At 37.8% G+C, this 26,009-nt stretch overlaps 1 protein-coding gene across 1 annotated transcript in view; it reads right to left on the bottom strand.

The window, feature by feature from the left end:
• Positions 1 to 685: 685 nt before the first annotated feature.
• The window catches only part of srbd1 (S1 RNA binding domain 1), a 48,129-nt gene continuing 22,805 nt past the window's right edge, over positions 686 to 26,009 (bottom strand). Inside the window, exons 15-21 of the mRNA XM_067515310.1 lie at positions 23,843 to 23,934; positions 22,179 to 22,261; positions 11,090 to 11,196; positions 9,471 to 9,638; positions 8,959 to 9,108; positions 3,334 to 3,518; positions 686 to 1,732 (exon numbers count right to left, since the gene is read on the bottom strand). Of these exons, the coding sequence (XP_067371411.1) occupies positions 1,440 to 1,732; positions 3,334 to 3,518; positions 8,959 to 9,108; positions 9,471 to 9,638; positions 11,090 to 11,196; positions 22,179 to 22,261; positions 23,843 to 23,934 (1,078 nt within the window). The 3' untranslated portion in view covers positions 686 to 1,439. The remainder of the gene's footprint in view (positions 1,733 to 3,333; positions 3,519 to 8,958; positions 9,109 to 9,470; positions 9,639 to 11,089; positions 11,197 to 22,178; positions 22,262 to 23,842; positions 23,935 to 26,009) is intronic.

The raw sequence follows: 26,009 nt of genomic DNA, 5'->3' as shown, positions 1-26,009 counted from the left end.
TACATTTCTATATTATAACAATTAAAATAAAGGCATACTAGGAAAATGTAATTGGTTTTGAAAAATGAATGTAAAATAAGAATGTATGAGAATCTAGTTTGTTAAGGTTTCCTCAGATCATCAGTAGGCAAACTGCCACTTTGGATTAATATTGATCAAACATCCTTTTGTTTTTGTGTCTGGAATATATTCCATTTGTTCCCCCAATGAGAGACAGTAAAGCAGCCGCACTAACAGTGATTAGGTATTCTGCATTCAGTATAAGGTTTAGCACAGGGGACCTCAGGCTTTCTCAGAACCATATTTTGTGTTTTTTTTTTTTAATTTATTCTAGTTTCATAAAAACAAACAAATTAGATAATGTGGATAGGGAGTCTGGGATTAATTTTGAAGCAGCTGATTAGTGTGTGTTTGTGTGTCCTGGGATAATTGTGTCTGGGACCATGCCTAAAAAGCCTTCAGGCTTTACGGCAGTCTGAATACTCCTTCCTCCCCCCTTTGCCAGTCTTCACCCATCCCCCTTTCTAGCCCACTCATTTTGTCTTTTCACTTTTTCCTGTTGTCTATAAAAAAAAACTTTCATCTTTTTCCTTGTTGCCTCCTCTCCAAACCAACTCAGATTACACAGGTTAGTGCTCAATGTGTTGAGCTCTTTGTTTTAAGAAAATGTACATAAAGTGCTAGACACACAAGAAACGTTTTTAATACCCTTACTTTGATCTACATGTTTAGTCCTTTAGTGTCCACAAATACAGTAAACAAAGTGTTCTTTGAATTACACAAACAAAAATAAGTATTTTTTTTTTTACTTTACAAAAATAAACAATAGCAGCTGAAGTAAAAACTTATAGTAGCAGTAGTTAGTACTACTGCTAAAGTGTACATATCAAGCTGCCCATCAGGACTCTTCTAAGAGTCAAAAAATGGCAGAAATACCAAACATGGAAGCCGACAAGGCAAAAACAAAAATGTCTCCAAATTTAGACAATCAGGTATTGTGTTCAGTTCCATCCAAAGCCCTACTACCAACAATAAACAGTGGGAAAAATAAAGGCTGACAATAAATCCAACTTGAGAGAATGTTGTTCATCCAATTACATAACAGGCAGAAACTTCAATTTGAATTTGAACGTGTTAAAACTATTGTTACTTCTGTTTTGATCTGTCTTTGTTGTTTTGTTTTTTTTAAATCAAGATCATCTTTTAATTGAAGCACGTTTTACAGAAAAATAAGAAAGGAAATGCTAATAAAACATTGAGGCACTCATAAATAGTCCAGACAATTGTTGAATCTCTGTAATTACGATCACAGAGTAAAGGACCATTCCTATAAATACACTTACCGGCTTGCCTGTCCATTTGTTATTTTGTGTGCAATGTAGTGTGAAAGATTTAATGAACTTATAAAAGAATAATTATGGGAAGTATGGGAAATGACTCTACTGCAAAACCCTTATTAGGTCCAGACCGATCCGTCCCCTCTGAGGGTCCACATTGAGGACCCGGACCTCCACCCGTTCCCCAGGTCCCAGAGCCAGGCTGCGGCGGCGCTGGCTGACAGGCAGCTTGTCCAGGGTGATGTTACTCTTGTGAATGAGGCCTGAGCGCCCCACACCGATATCTACAAAAGCACCGAACAGAGTTGTGTTGTCCACCCGGCCCGTCAGCACTGCACCCACCCGCAGATCGCTCATCGACACAATCCCACGCTTAAAGTCCGCCTGCCCAAAATCTGAGGATGGCAAAGAGATCAAGAGAGAGAATATGAAAAAGATGGTGGATTGATGGAAGTAATAGAAAATGATTTATGACAATATAAGGTTTAGGTGGCAGGTATCACAAATGTTTGGAAGGAGGGACAGGAAAAGAGGATGCAGAAAATTGCATGCCAGGCAAGAAATGACAAATATTATATTTGAGCTGTAATCAAAAACTCGAGCCGGCATAGTTACACATTTCTCAGTATTCTGTTTTACCCCCTTTTCCATTTGGCCTGTTCATGAGACATCTTTTCCTTTTTGTATCACTAACACAAACAGGGAAAGCTTGTGCCCCAGGAAATAGTCTTGTCCAATTATCCTTCACACAGGACTGATTTCATGCGGTAGCCTAAGCCCATCTGTTTACTCAGCTGAGCACTGGCTAGAAGGTCAAGCATAGTGTGCTGCAACCAAATAGGGCCAACCTGAGAATGAACCCTGAAGCAGTACTAAGAGGGTATCCAGACTTGACAATCTTCCTTTTCTTTTAAAACCGTGTGAAAAAGAAGAGTCTAGTAATAAAGTGCAACAATTATTTTGTTAAAACTACGTCTAGAATTCAGTAAATTTGTTTCAGTCTATACATTTATTTGATGATTTGTTTATGCACTTTCCATCAATACATTTTGTGAGGACAAAAGTCAAAATGTAGGAAAAGTAGTTGTTCCTTAATGTAAAGAAAAATAAAAAATAAAGGATCTGAGCTGCAGCAAAATTGCTGAAAACCTAAATGTTTGTGACTGTATATAATTGTGTTGGTGCAGTTTTGAGTGCCTGAACTCAAAGCGACAGAGATATGAGACAGAGGAGAAAAACAGAGGTCTTTGTGTAATTGTATTTGGGTATGTGTGAGTGTCTGTAAAGATATTCTGTCCAACAAGACAGTCTGCTGGACCAATCACACCCTGTCAGAAACATACTGCTTGTGTTGTAGGGCTACAGGGAGGAAACCACAGTACTGTCAGGTCCTATCAAGTTACACTGCCAAGATATGCCTATTATAATAAAAGCACAAGAAAAGACTGTGTGTTGTAACTAGCAAACCAGTCAAAGAACTGGACAAATGCAAGTTCAATCCAGTCAGTAGGGACCTATAAAAGGACATTATGAAAGAAAGATGAAAGACTTAAGACAAGTTACTCTGTCTGCTAAGTTACAGATAGTAGTCTAGAAAATTTTATATGATTATAGCACTGATTGTTCAGTGACAAGATTTTTGCACAATGATTTATGAACAGTTAGAATAACAGATTTATGACCATGTGGAAATGCTGAGGAAAAAAAAACTGTTCTCAGTTTGAATTCCTTGAAAGTATGGGGTTGCAATCAATTTAAGAAAACATTTAATTCTTTTCATGAACCGAAATATCAAACCATCGCAAGAATCTGCCAGTATTTGTTTTGCATTGATGTTTATTTTTTGCCTATATTTTGCTTTCTTGATCTTTGTCTTAGTGTTCCTCTCAGCATTTATTCACACTCTTAACCAGGTGTTTCTCAAAAGCACATTTTGCTTTTATTGCAAACAAGTTGATTAATATTTTAGTGCGACCGTGAGCAGTAAGAGTCTTACTTTGTCGTATGTCAAACCCAGCGGGCTGCGTGAGGCCATCGATGATGAGTCTGAGGGTCTCTGGTGTGGTGTCCAGTGTCTTGGCCAGATCCTCAACATTGTTGCTCCTTACCTTGCTTTCCACACACTGTCTCAGGGCTTCAGTGCCAATCTGGTCTGAACTTCCACTCACAAAGGCCAGAAATCTGCACAGGGATGGCATGTAAAAAAAAACTAATAATTAAAAAAAGGCATAATGTAAAAAATAAAACTTTCAAAACCACTTTTGGTGAAAAAGTCAAATTGCAGTTACTTTGGACCATATAGCAATAGTTATATAAAAAACAAAATGTATCATAGATATACATGATTTTGTCTGGTCGTCAAGAAAAAAAAAATAAAAAATAAAAACACAATTTCAGATCATTTTTATATGTGTATCTCAGAACAAACATATAAGCAAACTAGCATAAAACATACAAAAACACAAACATTGTGCAGTTTTCTAAAAGGTTCATACATTTACAAACTATTTTACTATTTACTTGATCTAAATCTCCTTCTAATATTACAACTTTACATGTAGACTTTTGTACAGACTGAGGTACCAATGTCAGAGGGGATTCAAACAGTTTTGACAGAATAAAATTTAACTTAAATAGTAAAACTTAACTTTTATTTAACTTGAACAAAAAAAAAAAAAAAAAACAACAAATTAGTTCAAAAGGACAAGCAATGGGGGTTAGTGAATGGGATTTTTTTTCTGATTGTTACTGACTTTAATTTCTGGCTGCTGATTGGCCAACTGAAAGTGTGGCTGCTCTCGTGCACACACAGTCAAGCCACAGGAGAGAAAAAAAACACACATTTTAGCAACTTTTCCTCAAAAACGTAGCTACCAAAAAAAGTAACTAGTAACTTTTTGACAATATATCGCTAATGTCTCCAAAGTCATCAGGTGCACACATGCACATATTTAATTGAATCGTGGCCTTTTCTAATTGTATGATTGCACTGGTTGATAGATTGTGACTGCAATTACATTAATTGTGCACCAATAACACCATTTTATGAAGTATTCATACATGTAAATGGGTTTCAAACTGATTGGTTGTGGGTGGCTCAAGCACATCATGCAGATCTAGGTGTATGACGTATGGACTAAGAGAGAAGAAAATAAGAAGGGTGGAAGGTGGGGGAAACATGACGACAGACTAAGAAGAATGATGAGGACAAGAAAACAGAACACACACACACACAAAAAAAAAGAAAAATTAAAGATGAGAAAAGCAAAGAAATTGGAGGCAGGAAGGGAAAAGCTAAGCTACTGCAGGTACACTTAAAGAGCTGGGGGAAAGAAGAGGACAGGAGAGGTGTGGGAGTTATTGCAAACACGAGCTGCAGAGACGGATTTTTGTTCTGAAACACACACACACACACACACACACACACACACACACACACACACACACACACACACACACACACACACACACACACACACACTTATTTTACCCCCTTCGTAAATCAGGTAATCCACAGTGAGCCGTAAACACCCTGACACCTTGTCTTATGAAACTGCCTCCACTTTGCTACGGTACGGTTGAACTATTCATCCGTACGTCAACTGCGGAAAATTGTTTTATTATTTTATTCTAGCAGGATGTCCCACATCTAAAATGTCTAGACAGTCAGTCAGGTTGAGCCATTTAAAATTACTGAGCCTGAGAAATAAATCCAAACTAATTAGCTAGTATATAATCTAAACAAACTTAGTACCAAGTTGGTATGAGAGCCAAAGCAGCAAATATGGGTATGGAAAAGCTTTTCTACGTGTGTGTGTGTGTGTGTGTGTGTGTGTGTGTGTGTGTGTGTGTGTGTGTTGTGCATACTATGTATATTATTTACAGTAGGCACTTTCCAAAGCCGGTGATAGATGTGAATGCATTTGCCTCTATGCATGTGTTCATGTGTGGACCAGCTGGGTAGTGTCCATGATGGATGTCGCTAAATGGCAGCCTGACGCCAAGCAGACTTCGCAGCTGTCCCCCCATGATGGACAGAACAGGTGGAGACGCACACAAAAACACATGCACACACACACAAAGTTGATTCATACACAATTTTGCTCAGAAATGCTCATTTGGCAGTAGCAGGGACAGTGCGGATGTAATGGGACACGGCTTGTGTACAAACTATGTATGAAACAGCTGTGACTGGTGAGGCCCCTGCCAATGAATTCACCGTCTACCGTCCAAAAGACAGAGACAAGCGGAATCAATCAATCAACACCAGCAAGCCAGATCAGTACAAAATAGTAGCTGAGTATGTGCCAAAATGACTTAGTGGTGAAGAAACAGCACCTTTGCCTCATAATGGATGCCTGTCTAACACTAGTAGCTTCTCCTCTGTGTTCCCCTAGGCTTCTTAACTTTCCAACCATATATCTTTTTACAGGAAAACAGATACGGGAGTCTTGGTGGCCTAGTGGTCTAAGATGCATTCCACATAGTCCCCTGGTATGGATCCAGGCAGGGACCTTTTTGCAGGTCATCCTTCTTTCTTTCCCTTTCACAAATCAGTTTCAGTAAAAGAATGTGTAAGTAATGGGCACTTTGCAAATCTTCAAAGACAGCAAGAAGTACACATATTAATGGTGTACATCTTAAGCACCACTAGAGTACAGTATAAATGTTGACCAGGAGGGAATATTTTTTTCCCACCAAAGTATATCATAAATATTATTTTTAAGTTTTTTACAATACATGAAGAATTTAATTTGAAGAATGAATTGTTACTCAGAGGCAGAATTTCTTCTGTAAACTTCTGAGAAAGTCCAAGAGGGTGCACACAAACCAATTTTAGGGGCATCTTTTTAACCTCAGAGAGGAGGAAGCGTGATGGGTTCAACTTTAAGGTGTATGTAAATGGTAAATGGTCTGCACTTATATAGCACTTTTCTACCTACTGGCACTCAAAGCGCTTTACACTGCTTCTTATTCACCCATTCACAATCACACACACATTCACACACCGATGGGGGAGCTGGTATGCAGCTGGCCAACACTCACCGGGAGCAACTAAGTTGGGGTTCAGTGTCTTGCTCAAGGACAATTCGACATGTGACCTGAGGAGCCGGGGATTGAACCAACAACTGTGAGATTGGTGGATAACCGCTCTACCTTCCTGCACCACAGTTGCCCAAATGTGTATTGCTCATCTCATTTTTCATTGGTGTATGTTAGTGGTTAAGGTGTATCAGGGCCAAAGGCCTCCACCACTTGTGGGTTCATACGTAAATAATTACTACTAACACCAAATGAGCATATTCTGTGTGGTGTGTGTGTGTGTATGTGTAAATGTAGGGGTGGGTGGGCTAGGATATAGATTTTATCCAGGCCCGCAGCAAGAATCTACTCTGTCTTGTATTATAGAAATGTTGGGGGGCCCAAATCTTACATGCCAGAAATATTTAAGGATGTACTTCTTCTGTCTCATACCAGAATAATGCTATATGTTTGATAGAACAGACCAAACTATCTAACAAAGTATGCCCCAGTGATACTTTTTCTTGTTTGAACATTAAAATTGTTCACATAAAAGTGTTACTGTTACTGTGGGCGCATATTGATTTGCTGTTAGGCAAACACGTCTTACCATTTCTGAAACAAAGGCAGGGAAGTTGTGCCTGTGCCCTTGTGTTCCTGCTTGTGTTTGTGTGTATTGTATATGGTTACAAAAAGGGGGATGATGTGTGGGCTGTGAGCAGTAATGGAGGATCCCGTTTCTCTAATGTGATGAACATGATATGCCTTATACGCCATAAAGAAACAGCATTCCTCAACAATCCTCCCTCCATACCCTCCGTTTTCATTGGTTGTGGGTGAAGATGTGAGACGAACACCGAGACATCTTAGTGATGCCCTCACATCTATTGCTATACAGAAATTGACACTTCATAATCAATGCCAATATCCTGAGTATCTCTAAAAGACAAGGTTTTACAGAGATACAAAACCCTGTAAAATCACATCCAAAATCATAGTAGGGACAGGAAGTAACACACGTTATGCAATTGTATGTTGTTGTTTTTTTAAGTTAAACTTTCTATAAATTAAATTTAACATCAGGGCGTCTACATTTTAAAGAAGAGCAGATGATAATGTAGGGCTTTTAACATTTAAAGAGGGATTTGGCTTATTATAAAAGGTGTTTAAACAGATGCTTATCTACAGGCAATTTGTAGAATTGTGACAAATTATTTGTATGTTTTAATGTGAATTGAGAAATGAATAGATAAAAAGCTACTTATAACAAATGATACAGTACACTATGTTATGAACAGCAAGAAAAATAAAAGAACTGCTTAATGATGGAGAGGGAGAAAAGAAAAAGCCACAGCTGACTAGATTTAATGTGTCACCTACTTGGTCTCATGTAGGACATTAAATTGGCAAATAAAAAATCTTTATTGTGTTGTGGGCCACAATATAAAACCAAAAAATACTTTGCTGCTGTAAAATCTGTTTACTTTTTCTAGAGAAACTATATTTTTGATCTATCAGCATCAGTTTAACTCCAGGCCTGACTGACATAACAAGACAATTACAAGTGAAACACATATACCAGCATGTCACAATAGACACATCTAGAGAGCTACAACAAAAACACACACATACACTGTGAGGTGTAAGTAATGATGACTGACGTTTAAGAGGGCCCCTTTAGAACAGCAGGATTCAGGGACTTTACGAAGTTGTGATAACAAACACAACTGACAGAAAGTCGGACTCAGAGAGAGAACGGGATGGATGGGTGACAAAGAAAGAAAGTGTCCAAAAAACAAGACTTAAACAGTAAAACAAACAAAGTTGAAGAAATGAAAGCTGCACGAATTTAGGGAAACAGAGAAGCCATGTACATACTGACTTACTATATCTGATAAAGAAAGTAGAAATAAGAAGAGAGAAAAGGAAAAGAATGGGGGAGGTTTTGTTTTATTTATTATAGGTCAATTAAATCCTCTGGCCGCTAACGGCGTTTTAATGAACTGTACAAAAAAGTCTGTACTGAAACACACAGACATTAAAGCCCACAAACACATGGTCGCTCAGTTGAAGTAAGAAAGACAAAGACAACAGTTTTATACAAGCGGCATCGTTTTGCCTTCACACATATGTCCATAAAGACACATCTACCCACACATATGTACTGAAGCCATTAAAGGCGCATCAACATGAGGGGAGCAATGCTTAGAGCCACTAGTGTCAGAGCTTATGTAGACTAAACACAGTTGAGTGACTACAGCTGTGAGAGGAGGGCCCTCCTTCTCTTACACACACACACACACACACACACACACACACACACACACAGAAATCTTGGGCATATATGCTTTTGATATCAGCATCAACATTGCTAACAATCATTTCTCACACAAGGACACGCAGACACATAGAGGTACACACATAAAAAGCCCATGCCTTCTCTATTGTATCTCATGTCTGTGTAAATTAAATCACCATCCACCACCACTATAACCAGCCCCATATGAGACGGTGTTGGAATCATCATCTCAGCCAGAACATGCTTTGACCTGTTTGGTAGGTTGCTGCATGTGCGTCTCTATCCTTGTGAATACTGTACCTCTGTGCTATGTGGTAGGACTCAGGGTGTATGCAGGTCTGATCCAGGGGGTTAAATGAGGCTGGTATATTGACACAAGTCTTTCGTTTGCCCTTCTTAGCCACTGGTTTCTCCTGCAGTGGTGGTGCTGGGTGAAGTGAGGATTTAGCACTGTTTTGACAAAAATTAAAGGCATTTTAAATTTATGGGAAGTCTTAGACAGTCATAATGTAAGAACAACTTTGTATCAAAGGGTCAATTCAACTAATAACATAAAAGCATTTTGTCAATTATCTCTAGTGGTTATCTTCATTGCAAAATTTTCTACTAAAATAATATCTTGAAAATCTTAAAGATAATTTTGAAGGAATACATATAATCCACCTCATTTTACTTTGCTCTATTTAATATGCATGCATTGGGCCATCAGTACTTTCACTGCATCTGTTAAAATTAGAACTGTGCTGGTCTGTTATGCATTTCACTACCTAATGTTTGCAATATGTATTTGAACATATAATCTACATGGTTACCTGTGCAGGGTTTGAGGGTTGATTCTAATGAAGCCAGCACACTGCTGGTATGTTTTGGGACCCATGCCTTTAACAAGTTTAAGTTGCTCCCTGTTGACGAAGGGACCATTCTGCTCTCTCCATTCTGCAATGTTTCGTGCTCTGCCTACATTGAGGCCTGCTACATGCCTGTCAGATAAAACAACAAATTAAAAGAGAAAACGTTAAATAGCAATTTGTTGAAGTCTGTTAATTTTAGAAATCATGTTCTGTGTCGACAGCCCTGGATTTGTCTAGTTGCACTGTTGGTTGTGGGCACGCAAGGGGTTGGGCTTTGATTATGTATTAATATTTTATTATGCATAACATTATGTGTTAATGATATATTATAGATAATTTTTCATTAAAATATAGTTATTGTGGATTGTGTAAAATAAGGTGTTGCTGTTGAATTTTGAAAACCGGTGTCACAACAGGAGAACTCAGATCTAAGCTCTGGTTAAATGCCCAATGGCAAGAGGTGGAGCATTGCTCTGGTGCACTGTGACTCAGTTCAACCCCAGCCAGTAGCTCAGAAAGTCTGTGGTCTATGCCACTGGCACTGGTTGATGATGACCCCACTATTAATTCATTTATGTCCTAATACCTGGAGACAGGCACACGCCGAGATTTTAAGAATTTAGAGTGGAAGAGTCCACTCTAGAGTGGAAAATGCGAAATTAAACTGGGAAAAAACAATCTGTTTTATACACTATCAACACCAGATTTCAATAACAAACAAACAAACAGAAGAGATTGTGCAGACCAGGACCTGGCATTTCAACAAGCAGTGGCAACACCCAAGCCAGTATTTAGAGAGTATATTTGTCCAGTTTTGGCCGTGCAATAGAGACAGGTGATCTGACACCAAAATTGGTCTGCTCTGTTAATGTCCACAGTGACTCACTCGTGCTAAAACACACTGCTATGTCAACACTCCACATAATACCTCAGTCATCAACGCGTCTGTGTGTGTTTAATGTGTGTGTAGCAAAACGCATACCAAGAATGGAAAAAGCTCACTTTCAGGGCAGACGGGTAAACAGATGACCTGACGCCTACACTGCTAATGCCAGCTCATTTCGTACCGTTTGCGTCTACTGCCAATGTGTCTACATAGAAAAATGTGTATATCCAGTGAGTATATGTACTGTACATGTCATAGTAAATAACTATCTCTACTTATTCATGTATGTATGTACTACATGAAATTATATTTGTAACTATACTTTTGCGTGTGTGACTGTTGGGCTGCATGTCTCTGTATGGATTTTTTAATGTTTCTATGTGTCTATCTGTATGTCTACCTTGCCTGTTCCCCTCTGTTGATTTCAGTCAATTCAGTAAGTAAGGCCAGGGTGTGAAGAATTAGTCTAAACAGAAAGCTGGCAGGCTGTGTGTGGGCGTGCACACGAATTTGTGCATCAAGCACGCGTCTGTGCAAGAGTGTGAATGAAGCTTTGCCATGTTGTGACTGCTAAGGGAAAGTGTGTCCGAGCTCTGAGTCGTGTTTCATCACTTTTTCACAATTTACATTTGAATGCTTGTGCAGGAGAAAGTGGTTGTGAGGACATGGACATCTGTGTCTTTATGTCGTTTACCTCATCAGTGTCTCAGAGCAGATATTGATGTCCACCCCAACGAAGCTAACACACTCCTGCACCACACCGTCCAGTGCCGCCTTCAGAGCTCCAACTGACACATCATGCTAAAACACAAATTTGGCAAACCCACCACAGACAGAGATTAGCAAAACATTAAGTTACCTTACTCTCAAAAAGAGTTACCTCTGTTCTAAAACATATAGACATATGGAATATGAAAAAATATTCCTTAGATGATTGTAGTTTTTTTTAATGCCTAATCTTACCTAACCCTAACCGTTTTCGAGATGAAATGAAAAAAATCATACAAATTTCAGTTTTACTCTAAAGCTAGAATTGCTGCCTGAAGAGTGCTTTAATCTTTTATCATATCTCTAGTATAATTTATTGCAGACTTTACATGGTCGTGTTCTGTTAATAGAATCCATGCATCCATACATTTGTTATACATACTACTACTGGAGAGATAAAGCACATTAATTAGCAGACAGACAAACATACACTATATTGCCAAAGTATTCGCTCACCTGCCTTTAGACCCATATGAACATTAGTGACATCCCATTGTTAATTCATAGGGTTTAATATGACGTCGGCCCACCCTTTGCAGCTACACCAGTTTCAACTCTTCTGGGAAGGCTTTCCAAGAGGTTTAGGAGTGTGTTTATGAAATACATAACACACAGTGCTCACAGTCTTCGCTCTAATTCTTTCCAAAGGTGTTCTATCGGGTTGAGGTCAGGATTCTGTGCAGGCCAGTCAAGTTCTTCCACACCAAACTCACTCATCCATGTCTTTATCGACCTTGATTTGTTCACCTGAATTCGTTTATTTGGATGGGTGAGCGAATACTTTTGGCAATATAGTGTAAATTGGTTTTGTTTGTCTTTTTCAACAATCTCTCTCCATTCTTAACATTGGGCCTCATTCAACAACTGTTCATAACAAGAAACTTATTCTTAAAGCCCATTTTTGCATATTTCATGAAGATTCTGACATTCACCAGTATTCTTCATCTCGGGAATTGGATGGATGGATAAAGTAGAATCTACACAGACTAAAGACCACACTTACACATATTAGAGTATCAAAACTGAGTTTTCTTCAATTCAACAGTTCTATAATGATATAGTAGTTACATTACAAGAATATTTTTCTGAATGTTTTCAAATTATTATTTTACAATCAATTATGATATTTTGAAATTATTATATCGTCACAATAACTCTTCAATTAATATAAATAAATAGCACCATGAACCAATACCTCCCACACAAAAATTGTGTGAGTGTTATTTGATATGATTCTGAATATGACACCTCATTTTCTGGTGACTTTCTGCAAAGCAACTTTAGAATAACCAAAGTTTCACAACTAATTGTGGTCATTCCTGACTTGCTATTGTTTTTTTCCCCTGGTTTCTGTGTGAGAATACTTTTCACGGCGATGCGTCAGTGTACTGGCCGGAATCGATTGCAATAATAAGTTTATTCAGGATATTTGCGTGGAAGCGTCGCAAGATTTCCAGGTTCTAGAAATTAACTGTACAAAAAATCCGGCACAATAAAAGAAATTATCACACAGTGCACTGATTGAGTTGTTAAAGGTTAACTAGAACATGAAAATATAAATATTTGGGTTCTGAATTCGTCAAGACACTATTGAGATTAGCAAATAAGAAAATAGACTTGTGGAGCAGCTGCTTCCTTCTGAAACTGAGCAAGGCCGGAGCTCAGCCAAGTGTCCCTGTCTGCAGCAGAGAGGGAGCAGACAGCTCACGTAAAGTCAAGGTTACTCCTTAACTCGTCCGGCCACTGGCTGTGCTCGTTCGGGTACCAGCGTAAAAACGTTCCGCAAATTAACAATCTATAAGAGTAATTGATCCAAAGACTTATTAAACAATCAGAAACATGTAGAAAAGTGATCATTTTAAGGTGTACCAGAAGTTCCCAATCCACCGTCATCTGTTACCCATAACAAGCTTGTTGGTTAATTGCTAACTGCTACAAACACGTTAGCTTACATCCATCCAGCTGTATGTGCTGCACTTAATGCACTAATTGTTCAACCTAATGTGCCACAGGTTCTGGTGGAGACAGAGACAGTCACAGTTCCAAACCAGAGAGGCACCTGTAGCAGCTGTTAGCAGGGAGTCCCCATCAGCAGCAGACAGAGGAGGACAGGGATCAGTGATAGGGACTGACTTTGTATTTATTCATGCTAAACTTCAGCCAGTTGATTAAGGAGATATCATTGAGAGGGGTTGATTCTGTTTTTTAGGCTGTTTTTGTGCTGCTGTTGTAGTGCACTCTGATATTTTTGCTGTTATAGTATTTAAACTAAAGTAAACTGAACGGTTTACTGAGGAAATGAGGACTGCACCACATTCCTTTAACATGAAGAGAACAACTCTTGCTTTAATTATATTGTGGAGAGACTATCTATTAGTCTGTAAAATATTTATGTTATGATATTATTAGGTTATATTACCTGAAAAATAAAAAAGGAGCTTAATGGGAAAATGATAGATTAATCCAAAAATTAATCAATAGAGAATCAACAAACTTTCAACGTACGAGGACAACAGGATTTATTATCATAAGAACACAGGTACAAACAATTTCTGCAGTTTAAAAACATGTCATGAATCTGACGTATACATTTCTTCAGATCAAATTTAAGAAAAAAACTCAGAAATATATTGGTAAATGAGGTCCAATGATCTTCTTTATGTGGCTTGCTGTCAAAAAGATTTTCTAAATACACTTTCCAGAATATTTGTTGGAGAGGCTGATGTGATAAAAACAAACAAACATAAAAAAAGCAAAGCAATACTGCAAAAAAAGATTAGAATATTCTACAAGTTCTGGCTGTGGTCCTGTATGAATCAAATGTCCTAGGCTGCAGGACAGGGTGAAAAACCAAGGAGTTCAGTTGTTGAGTGATGGCTCAGCAACTGCTAAGAGATTAGCTGACACTGTAAAGTACTGTTGAACTGTGTGTGTGTGTGTGTGTGTGTGTGTGTGTGTGTGTGTGTGTGTGTGTGTGTGTGTGTGTGTGTGTGTGTACACTATGTGAATGAGACTAGCAGGAGTTGTCCTGTAATATGATCAAGCCCTGAACAAACACTGGCTTGTAAACATTTGACAACATGGCCAGCTAGCAAACGAACCCTTCTGTCAGCAATGACAGCAAAGCAGGACAGATGAATAAATAAAGCTGCTATTATTATTATGATGAAGATAAATGGTCTGCACTTATATAGTGCTTATCTACCTATTGGCACTCAAAGTGCTTAACACTGCTTTATTCACCCATTCACACTCACACCGGGTGAAACTAAGTTGGGGTTCAGTGTCTTGCTCAAGGACCGATGGCCAACGCTCACCGGGTGAAACTAAGTTGGGGTTCAGTGTCTTGCTCAAGGACACTGACATTTGACTGTTGGAGCCAGGGATTGAACCAACAACTGGGGGGATTGGTGGACAACTGCTCTACCTTCCTGCGCTACAGTCACCCCAGTGATAGATAGATAGATAGAGAGGCAGACTCTAAAAAAATTATGTAGAAAGACCCCTTTTAATTTCTGAATTTACAGGTTAAAATGTTTATATCATATCAAGGTCAACTTTTAGTTCTAAATCAGAACCAGCATTCTGAATTTGGCTTAGAAAATGGGTGATAAAAGAAATATACCAAAGTCAGCAGGCTATTAATGTTTAAATACAAATTCTATACAAGCAATATTGAATTGTCTTTGGCAAATTGCAAATTCACTGTAATATCAATCTACAACTTCTAAGCAATTAGTGTCACCGACGTACCCTCCCTCCAGCACTCCTTGTGACTCCCCATTTGGCCTGGAGTCCGATACTTGTTGAGAATGTGGACATTCTACAAACAGAGGCATTTTGGAAACAATGAAAATAACTTCCCTAATAAGAATAAGTTCCCATACAACTATGACTGAAATATTTATGATTTCCGTCGATTGGATATAGAAAAACAAGAAAGGCAGGCTAAGAGGAAATGACCTGTAATGTCACACCGGAGTAGAAGGTTTTCACATGAGAACGGTGTAGGTGTGCGAAGCAGTGGAAGTTTTAACTTGCAGTAAAACTCCAGTGAATGTGTTCTCACATTCTTAATGAAACTTTAGAGAGGTGGGAGTAGCACAAAAAGACCTGAGGTATTGTAACCTCTAACAGAGGTGTGCATGCAAATAGAACGTAACTGTGCTCATTTATGGTAAGTTAACTGTACTGTTTTAGACAGAGTTGATGACAGCATAACTCTCACCAATGTGACTTTGGTGACTTTTCAACAGTGTTAGCTGAGTGTGTATTTATGTCTATATGTACATACAGTTACATATAGTTGTTGGTTTTAACCAAGATATCTTTAAACAGCACTGAATTTTCCATGAAATGTTCTCTTAAGAATAAATTAAGCTTTGCTTGCTAATGAGTCTATAATGATATGCTAAAAGACAGAAAATCGATGATTTCCTTCTGTGGCTTAAAGTTCCCCCATTCTTTTAAATGTAATTAAGACTTAATTCAAAACGCTACAAACTGCAAGTGTTTAACATAATGTATTACAAAAGGAAAAAAACAAACTGAGGGCTTGGGTAAGCTAGTTCATAATACAAGAGTGCTCATCTACTACTTATAAAATGAACTTTACAAACATCTATTATGTATTGTAAAATTACAATGGTACTGTATATACAGTATGCGGCATGTTTGGCTTCCAGATAGACAAAAAATAAAATTCTAACTTCAAATTTACCCTTTACCCGTAAACCAAACAGAGAAACAGGCTAGCTTTCACAGAGAGATGCTTTTTATAAAAAAAATTAAAAAAAGCTGCATTTAATGATTCCATTTAATGATTCGACATCTATTTAAATAAAGAGCATGGTTTAGCCAAAATTATTACATTGCTTTTATTTACTAATCTGTACAATTTACAGAAGCCCAAAGCTATTTGATGTGGTTTAGTAATAACACATTTTTGTTTGAGCACAACTTAGCCGTTTATTGACTCAAAACTGTAGAGAAGAGAAAAACACTAACATTAAATTACAACTACAAAAAAGGACAAGACAATCAAAGACAATCAATCAAGTGACACAGACACAGACGCAGACACAGCACTATGTGTGTTTCTGGCCTGAAATCCTGACAACCAAGACCTTCATGATGCTCTGCTCAGTTTACAGTGGAATCAACTACAACAATAAAGCATGACATCATGTATCTTTCTGTCTCTATAACTATCTCTGTCCACTTCTTCTCTGTAAAATGGTGAAAGGGTATCAAAAGTATCACTTAATTAAGTAAGAACTGTGGTCTTAGTCATGACTGTGTCAGACAGGACTGTGTCCTGTTTGTGTCTTTTAACTTCTCTGTAGCATCCATCATTCAGTTCTAATGCACTCTCTCCCCTTTTAGATGAAGGAACATGTGGTTGCAGGTAAAGGGATGGTGAGGGAGGAATTATTCCCTTTAAACCCGAAACCTGAACTTATGAAGTATTATTTAATGTATTCCCAATCTTCACCTAAGGACACATCGGGTTGCTATCCTATGGGCAGACCTTAACAATCATTAAATCTATCTACCCCATAGATATGCTTCAATCAATTTTTAAACCACCAGTAAAGTGCAGTCCCTATGCCCAGACCTCCAAACCTCAAAACCATTCAGAGCCAATGTACTGAATCCTTATGTGTGAAGGTCATGTTTGGATTGGCTGGAAACCAGCTGAGAGCTGCCAACTAATACGCAAGAACAAAGTGCTTCTGTCTACACCTTTGGTACTTCAATGCTGCTGAGTTACCACATGTCAATCAGAGAAAGATAGAGAAAAAGAAAATGGTTAGAAACAGTGCAGGACAGAAAGACAGAATAATAAAAGCAACTATCTTTCTGTGTTACTGCACATCCTTTTCTCTCATGCATCTCTATACATAAATACACAAAGGTTTCTTTTGTAACATGAGACATGTACACACTTTATTGAGTACACCTGTACAATATAAGGCAAACCCTATACAGCAGTACCGCCAAAACATGTCTCTTATAAATCTCATACTGTTTACATTTTTATATTACATTATACAATACGTACACACAGAAGCGGAATGACATACGTTACGGTTGGGCTGATGTGAAAACAGAATACATTTTTGTTCGACTTGGTGCATTTTTAATACCCATTCCTTAAGTTTAGCATGTTACTTTTGTTAGTATTACATTCAAGCTTCTAGGTTGCCTACAATTTGACTACTTTTTGGCTTCACTAGAGGAATGCTATGCTATGCTAACAAGTCATCTTCAGATGAAGAGATCGAAAGAAACATCTGAAAAAAATAATTACAAAATACTAGTTGTAGCAGCTCAAATAACAATAAAAAATATTGACTGTAGTAGCTCCAATAACATGAAAGATTAGAAGCTGCAGTCAACCTGAGGATGTTATGAGAATTCACCAAGTAAATCCACCAAGGAAGAGATGGGGACTCTCTTTGTAAACAGTTTATTGTGTCTGTGTGTCACAATATTATGAACCTGCTAACTTACGCCTCTGAGGTTATCTGAAGGTCGTGTTCACCTTGACTGACCTCAATAATGCATCTGAGAAGTTCTTCTAAAACATACACTGTAGAATTCCAGGCATATGCTGCAGACTTGGCTTACAGTCTGTGCGTGTGGGTGTGTATGTGTTACTATATTACCAGTTGTAAATCTGTAGCTGAAAGCGATATGACAGCAAGAAGATGATTTTTATATTTTTCCCAACACCTTCATGAATGCCCAGTGGCCATTACTCAACTTCCTGCAAAACAATCTCACACACACACACACACACACACACACACACACACACACACACACACACACACTACCTGAGGGACTGCAAAACCGAGCATGAGAAAATTGAAAGAGAATGTGTTTTAGATACAGGAAGTCCAAATAGCTTACTGACATAAGCAGGAATTGTGACTTCAATCCCTTTAGACTAGTTGGGCAAATGTTCAGTATCATCGGAGCTAAATGCTTGAAGCAAATATATACATTTCTGTGACCCAGAAGCATAAGAAAGATCAGCTGTTTTCAGATTGTAAATCTACTGTATCCTAAATCCTTTTTTCTTATTTCATTTGATAATACTGTTTTCAGTTTGAATTTCTAATTTTACCATCCTGCAAATAAGATTAATCTTATTTTACACTGTGTTTTACACTGAAGTTTGTGTGTTTAGACTCACAACCATTGGTTTAATTTTTTTTTTTTAATGTAAAAAATGCACCAACCTTGGCATGTTTTTTTAAAAACATACAGCCCTTACAGGTTTAACAATCAAAACACAAACATCCTAACCTACTGAAAACTGTAAGCTGCTAGAATAATTACCCTGACGTGACAACAGCCAGTATATGCTTCATAAACTGTTGATCAAAAAGGTATAGGATTAACTAATCTCACAACATTACTCAAGAAACAAGTACACAGACACATAATGTGAGAGACTTAAAGGAAATTATTAAAATAGTTGCATTAAATGTTTTGGCACCGACTGCCACTGATCAAGTCCGTAAAAGCAAATTTTTCCCACGCCTCAAAATGCTAAGGCAAGAACCATCAATCACTGTCAACCCTCCATTTCTATTTCTCTTTCCTTCCCAGCTCTGTCTGCTCCTGTCTTCCCTGTAGGCACAACCATTCAAGAGTGAAGGATCACATGCTCAAGTGCACACATACACACTTGCACTGTTTTAAACACACAAAGCATAGGAGGAAAAGGGGGCTTGGTGTGAAAGTGACATCGTTTGCACTAGCTCAAATACAAATTTTGGTTGGCGATAGAAGGTGTATTCTTTCTGTTGATCTAAATAGCTCAAAACAAACCCAAAATGTCAGTGGTGCCACCCACCAACCAATGTGTATATATCCAATTTCACTTCCTCTAAAGACATGTTTTGACCTGCATTGACTGGTCTATCAAGCGTAAATAAGGCACAGAGCTTTACTTTAGACATTTCTTTATATCACAAATAATATTTAGGGCATATATATAGTTATTTAAACTCTGCAATATTCATGTTGTGACTGTCGAATGATTCATGGCTTTAATTAACCTCAGCTTCATCCAGACTAATATCCTGGTCACTGACAATGAGCAGCAAACACAAACACTACATTTTAATGTCGCTTGAGATCACACTAATGCTGTGTTCTGGAATTCTTACATTACCTGTTGTGCCGCTTGAAAGACAGAAGAAAATAGGCCATAAAAGGCAGGTAGGGAAAGGGGAGTCACTGGGACAAAAACCAGAATGAAGGAAGCTGAATGGTTAAAGAGAAGTGAGGGGAAGAATGACAGTTTCTTTAATATCCGGCAGGCAGGCAATGTTTTCTTACACAGCAGAGTGTGTCTCTGTGTGTATTTTCCATGAGCAGTTAGTTTCACAACCTTGGGGATTACCCAGCTGTCAACAGGCCATAGGAACATAAAGGGTTGACTGACAGATGAAGGTGCTGTCCAAAGGCCACACCCACTAATTGTTTAATTATAAAGGACACAAGACTCCTGAAATTTTTGTCTATGTAAGTGTTCTGGACTCTAAATGCAATTTATCTAAAATCTATGAGTATCAACAGCCTTTTTAATTTATTGTATATGTAACCACTAATAATCTTGACTCTCGATTCAAATAGACAAGTTTTTGGCAACCTAAGTATTCAGCAAAACGTGTCTGCCAGTGATGCTGTGGTGTTCCTACACCAATAGTTAACATCCAATCTGATTTTAATGAGCCCCACTTTTTTAGCCTTCAGCTCATTTCCTTCTTTCTCTCAGAGCTGTCAATCACTGGGTCAGCAGAGGGAGAGCGAAAGAGAGAACATGCTGTGCCAGCTGTCTAGAGTTACATCTGCCCTTATGCTTTTTGGGTCTAATGGCAATAAACAGAAAGCTCAAAATGGCATGAATCGCACAAAAGAACACACATGCATTAGTGCACTTTTCTCACGCGCAGTCTCATACATACACTAGTACAAATTTGGCGACCCACACATACATACAAACACAAACATATAAACAGTTTATACTCCTTTGACTTGAAAAGTGATGTGGGGAATTCTGTGCGAGTGTGAGTGTTCGTGCATATGAGAAAGCTCACATGCAGGTCAAAATGATGTCCCATCTCATATCTGTCAGCACCCTACGTTTATTTACTTGGTTATATTATCATATGTTGACCTAGTCACATGATCTGAGAGTAAGAGGTGCAGAACCCCAGGCATCCGACTAGAGCCCAGTTAGGATGTGATGAGAGACACGGGCCTGTGACCCTACACACTCAGCCATACATAAAGTACACTCAAGCACTTGCACAATATGACCTCCTCCATTCCCTTTCAAATCTCCATTTTACCCACTCATCCCATATCTTTGATCTCCATCTGCTGCCCTTTTTTTAACCTCCCTTCCTTCCCTTATACAACGGTTATTAAGATTATTTGGTTAGATTGCTGGATTATTTTAATGATTTGTCTGCCAACATTAATTTATAATCATGTTACTTTTGCTAAAAGGTTTAGAAACACTGAAGAAATATAAATACATCTCAACCATCTCTTAACATTGCTGTATTGTATATGCAAGACTTCTCCAAGTCAAATTGGTCAATAAGATTTATTGACAACAATTTTGTCAAAAACCTGTTAGACACTATTTATCTAGCAAAAATGCCCAAACAGTTTTGAATGTCAGAATTTGCATGTTCTTTTTTGTTCATTGTAATTGTCATTTGAAATATTTTCAAAAAATGACCAAAGGCTGTTTAATGTCTTTAAATCGCTTGTTTTGTAAATCGAATCCTGTCTATCATCAGTGCGAGACAATTGAACAGTATTCCTTTAATGTTAATCAACTGTAAATTAGACACCTATTTTTAAAATTAAAAACATTATATTAATTTTATTTGTTACATTTATCTACTGGATGCTCCGAATATTACTCAATAATGGTTGCAACATGTTTACAGTATAAATATTTGAAATGGTTTAACTTGCCATCATCATTATTGGTTCTTTTTGTTTTGTTCATGTTTCCATGCGTTCCTAATCTTTTCTTTCACATGCTACCATATATGGAGAACAATAGTGCATTATTGGTGTACTGGTGTAAATATATGCACACTGACCTAATGTTAGTCTTTTTAACACAAACACACTTCAAAATTAAAAAAAAAAAAAAAAAAAAAAACAGCATCGAGCCAACTATTGTTTCATCTGCACACAAACTTAAGCACACATGAACAGAGAGCCACAAGCACACAAACCAAAACAAATATCCAAATATACGTCATGCCTGAAAACCATTAATTGAATTTGCTGTCACCCTTAGCATCATCTGTTGACACAGGCCTCAGCCAAGTTTATCTACTTCCTTACTGTCCTCGTTTCACTTAACCTGTTTAACTTCTTCTCATTCACCCTGTCTTGCCAGTTGTCATGCACATTCCCTTAACTCCCAAGTCCTAATTTCTACTTCGTGTTTACTGAAATACGGAAGTCACATCTCAAGTGTGCAAGGATGACTGAAAACAGTCAGTTTATTTACCAGCAGACAATGGTGTTTTAAATGAAAAGATGTGTCTTATAGGTGTCTTGTAGATAGTTCTTCTCTGTCATAATGTAATTAAATGCCTCTTAGGTGGCAGTTCCTTAATGTTATATTTTCAGTGATTATTGTTTGTGTGTTGGTTAGAATTATACTGCCAGGATGGTCTCCATTATTTGGCCCAATAGAAAGATCATAAAAAAAATACACCACATACACATGCTGTATCTTGCTTCAGCAGACGGTACTATATAACTACACACATTTGTCTACAATCTGTGTTTATTGCTACTGTACTTCAACACCAACATTCTAACACCTAAACACAGACATTTACAGTATCTGCTCACACTCTGCTCCAGTGTAACTCACAGCAGATGTTATGCTCCTAAGAGACTAAAAGTTACTACCAACAAGTGGCACGTCAAGAGAAAAAACAAAAAACACTTACTTGGTAAGTTCCAATGCCTATGTGTTTAGGATCAATCTTCACAAGCTCAGCCAGTGGATCTTGGACACGTCTTCCAATGGACACTGTCCAAACACACACACACACACACACACAGATTGTATATCTAATGAGATTTTATGGTTTCTGTTTTTAATGAACATGCTTTCTAAATCACACTTACTGAATATGCAAATACATATATTTTTAATTACTGGATATGCTAATAGTCCTTATATTACTGTGCTGGCCTGAGGGCAGGCCAAACCTAATTGTCATTCCTCCACCCCCAATAATAATAATTAAAGCTGGCTTTCAACCAGAGTCTCTGCACATGTCATTTAGCTTCCTAATCCATAAATACTGGGACCATGCACCCTTAAAACCACTAATTCAACCACACCCAGGCACATTTGCTTACACATTTAATTGCAGCAGACAAATAAACACACAGTCTGTATCAGCCAAAGCAGGTTTTGCTTCTAACAATGGAGTCTGTAAGACTTCAGGCTGCTGCTGCACATCAAGCCAAATGTCTTTTCCGTAAGTATGCCAGGCAGGCACTGGTGACAAGTAAAAAAATTACAAACAACCTTACTCACATACACAACATAATACATGACATCACCCCTCTGCAACACACATAGGCACACAGAGGGGAGAGAATTACACAACCCAACAACTGTTCGCACTCATGTCTAAAAAAAAAAGAGGGAAAAAAAAACAGACAAGAACATGGCAGCTTTGGGTGTTACCACTGAAGTTGCCTGGAATTACACATTTACATTTAGTCATTGGAGTTAGTCATTCAACTTGGGTTTCAGTGTCTTGCTCAAAGACACTTTGGCATGTGGACCTTGCAATGGTGGACAACGTGCATGAGATGCATCAGACCTAGATCTCTGAGGCAGAATGGACAAAGAGAAAGATAGGTGTGGGATGTAATAGAGGGAGTATGTCTGGAATCAATGGTTCTCCTCTCTCTCCTCTGGCTGCGGTGGGAGGCTGCTGCCTGAGATAATATTTAGACAGGGATGAAGTTTCAACCCTGGCCTTGCTCAGTGCACCACCAAAACTCTCCAATAATCTTTCCATCTCTTCTGTCGCTGACTCTCTCCCTCCATCTCCCTCCTTTTCCGCTTCTCTCACTCTTGGATTTAAAAAAAAAAAGGATTCCAGCGTAACTCCACGGCAATTAGTGGATTTTATGATCGAGATACGGTACTACAAAAATGGGAAGCGATGAAGAAAGCAACAACAGAAGTAAGCCCCTATCAGACAGGCACAATGATCAGGAATATTGGAAAAATGTGACATGCAACAATCTGGTGGGGCAGGGGGGACATCATTGATGTGGCTGCACATATTTTTATTGTAGGGCAAGAAAAGGGTAAAATATAATCGTTTAACTTTCGATGAGATTCAGCATGAATTACCGGTTATGCTGCAACAGGAAGTCAGTTGGAGAATACCACAATAATAAACTGAAAACAAAAAAGTCCTCTGAGGAAATGGTTGAAATATTGCTCTTTACCACTAGATGTCCCTGGATCTTTCAAATATAAACAGGACCAATATATTTCACCTATAACTCAAAATTCCCCTCATAGTATGTTACATGAAATATCATCATTAGACAGCTTGGCTGCTTAGCTAGAATACAGTACCTGCACTCCTAAGGTTGGGGTCTAAGTCTGGCATCTCACTGACCGCCTCAGGACTCACACTGTAGATGGATGCTCCTGCCTCACTGGTTATACTGCAGAAAGAAAGGGAAGTGAAAAAGTCAAAGACTGAGAGAAATAAAAAAAGACAGATGTGAGATGGTGAAAAAGAGAAAGATACATAATGTAGGGATAAGAGGGAGATTGGGAGTGGGGAAGAAAATGAGAAAGAAGAATGCATAGGAAGTTGAAGGTGGAGTGGATTATGACAGCTAAGACTTAGTGAGTTATTACTGTACTGTTATTACAAAAACTGTAACTGTCTTTAAACAAGGCAGCTATCAGCCTCTTAAACTGACTTCTTATTTGACTATGGTTAACCCTTTGTAGACAAACCCTAACCATCATTACTGACATAATAGAGAAAATTTCAGTTAGTAGTCCCGCCCTAATATTACCATAAAAATACAATTCTGTTTAATCAAATGGCAGCAGATGTAATTACTACATGGGTCCCGATGGCAAAGGGGGATATGTTGAGTCAGATCATTAACCTCTTAAACTATGGCAAAAACTTTAGGGGACCTTTTTACTCTTTTTTTCAGCAAAAAATGTTTTGTCATATACTACCTTCAAACAATGAAAGTCACTTCAGATGAAACAGTATGATGTGTTAGTTGATTAGGGATATGTCATTGAATTAGTAGAGCATTGCAATTCAGTCTCAATTTTTGTAACACCACTGCCATCTAGAGGCCACTAATGTGTACTGATAATGGTCAGTACCTAGAATATTATGAGTGAGAGTAGGAATTTTCTAGTGCTGCAAATCATGTCATTTAAACAGAATCTTTGTATATTGACTAACAATTTCACACAGTCAGATTGTTCAAAAGTTTGCAGCCAACTGCTTGGCAACTAGCAATGTAAGTGAAAAGAACCATGTCTCTGTCTACTACAGTATTTAAGGTAAAAAAAAAAAAATAAGCAGAGTGGCTCAATGGCAGGTCTGTCTACTACTGTTTCTGCAGATAGCAGCAGCTGTTGTATACAATACATCATCATTACCTTTTCTGAAATCATACTAAAAACATGCATTAAATTAACTTATTAATTATTAATAATTTTTTTCAACCTTAATTAAGAGTAAATTAAGACTTGGCCTCTTCCTTAAGTTAGTTCTACCTAAAATCATTTCAAAACCCAGACTCCAATATTAGTGGATTAATCATGTTTCCCATTTGAAAACTGAGACAGGCTCATTCAACTGCACTTGTTGCTCCTACTGGCTTTCAAAGGACAGGTTCCCTGAACTGACAACGGCATTTAACTTTGTACTCTGGTTCGTCTGGTATTGATTTTAACTTTTACCATTGCACCTCCACTACTGAAAAAAATGCATAGAATTTTGCTCAGAACGTAGAGTCAAATGTGTAGAATGTCGTCTCCAACAATCTAGCTTCCGATTTAGGGCCAAGAAATGTAACGGTCTCCCTGCTACTTTTAAAAACAAAAATTTAAATACTTTTTTTTTTTTTAAAGAAATTAGATCTTTGAATGTTTTTTATTTTTGTGGGGACAGTCAAACAAATGTGTGTGGGCGCATGTGGTAGGGACAAACTAAGAATGTAATACTGGAACGCATGATTTTATTAAAAATGCAGCGTTTTGCTATATGAATTTGTATTTATCAGACTGTATTTGATTAGCTATTGTTTATTGCCTATTATGTGACCGCCTCCGATATTAGCTATTAGCTAAAGGTAAAATAATGCATCACTTCTCAATGTAGAAGACTAATCTTTTTTTACTTTGTAAATGTCAAATAATAATAATAATAATAATAATAATAATAATAATAATAATAATAATAATAATAATAATAATGTAGTGTAGTTTTTTTAAGTTAATATATTTAGGTAACAGATTAATGCAATGTTTAATAACACATCTGAAGTGGATCACTAAACATACCTCTCTCGAACATACATCTCTTTATTAGAGAGAAGTAGTCACTGAAATGATGAAAAGTGTGTGTTAAACAGCACACTGAGCTTGGGATTTGGGTGATGTTGGTAAGGGTTGAGAAGGCATTGGGCAATATGAGGGGTTAGTAAACCTGACTAAAAAGATCTAACAAATTCTTATGATTTAAAAGATTTAGTCCAGA

This window comes from Channa argus, chromosome 1 (assembly GCF_033026475.1).
Source record: "Channa argus isolate prfri chromosome 1, Channa argus male v1.0, whole genome shotgun sequence".
NCBI lineage: Eukaryota > Metazoa > Chordata > Actinopteri > Anabantiformes > Channidae > Channa > Channa argus.
The sequence above is the reverse complement of the archived record's forward strand: the minus strand, read 5'-3'. Positions and strand labels throughout refer to the sequence as shown.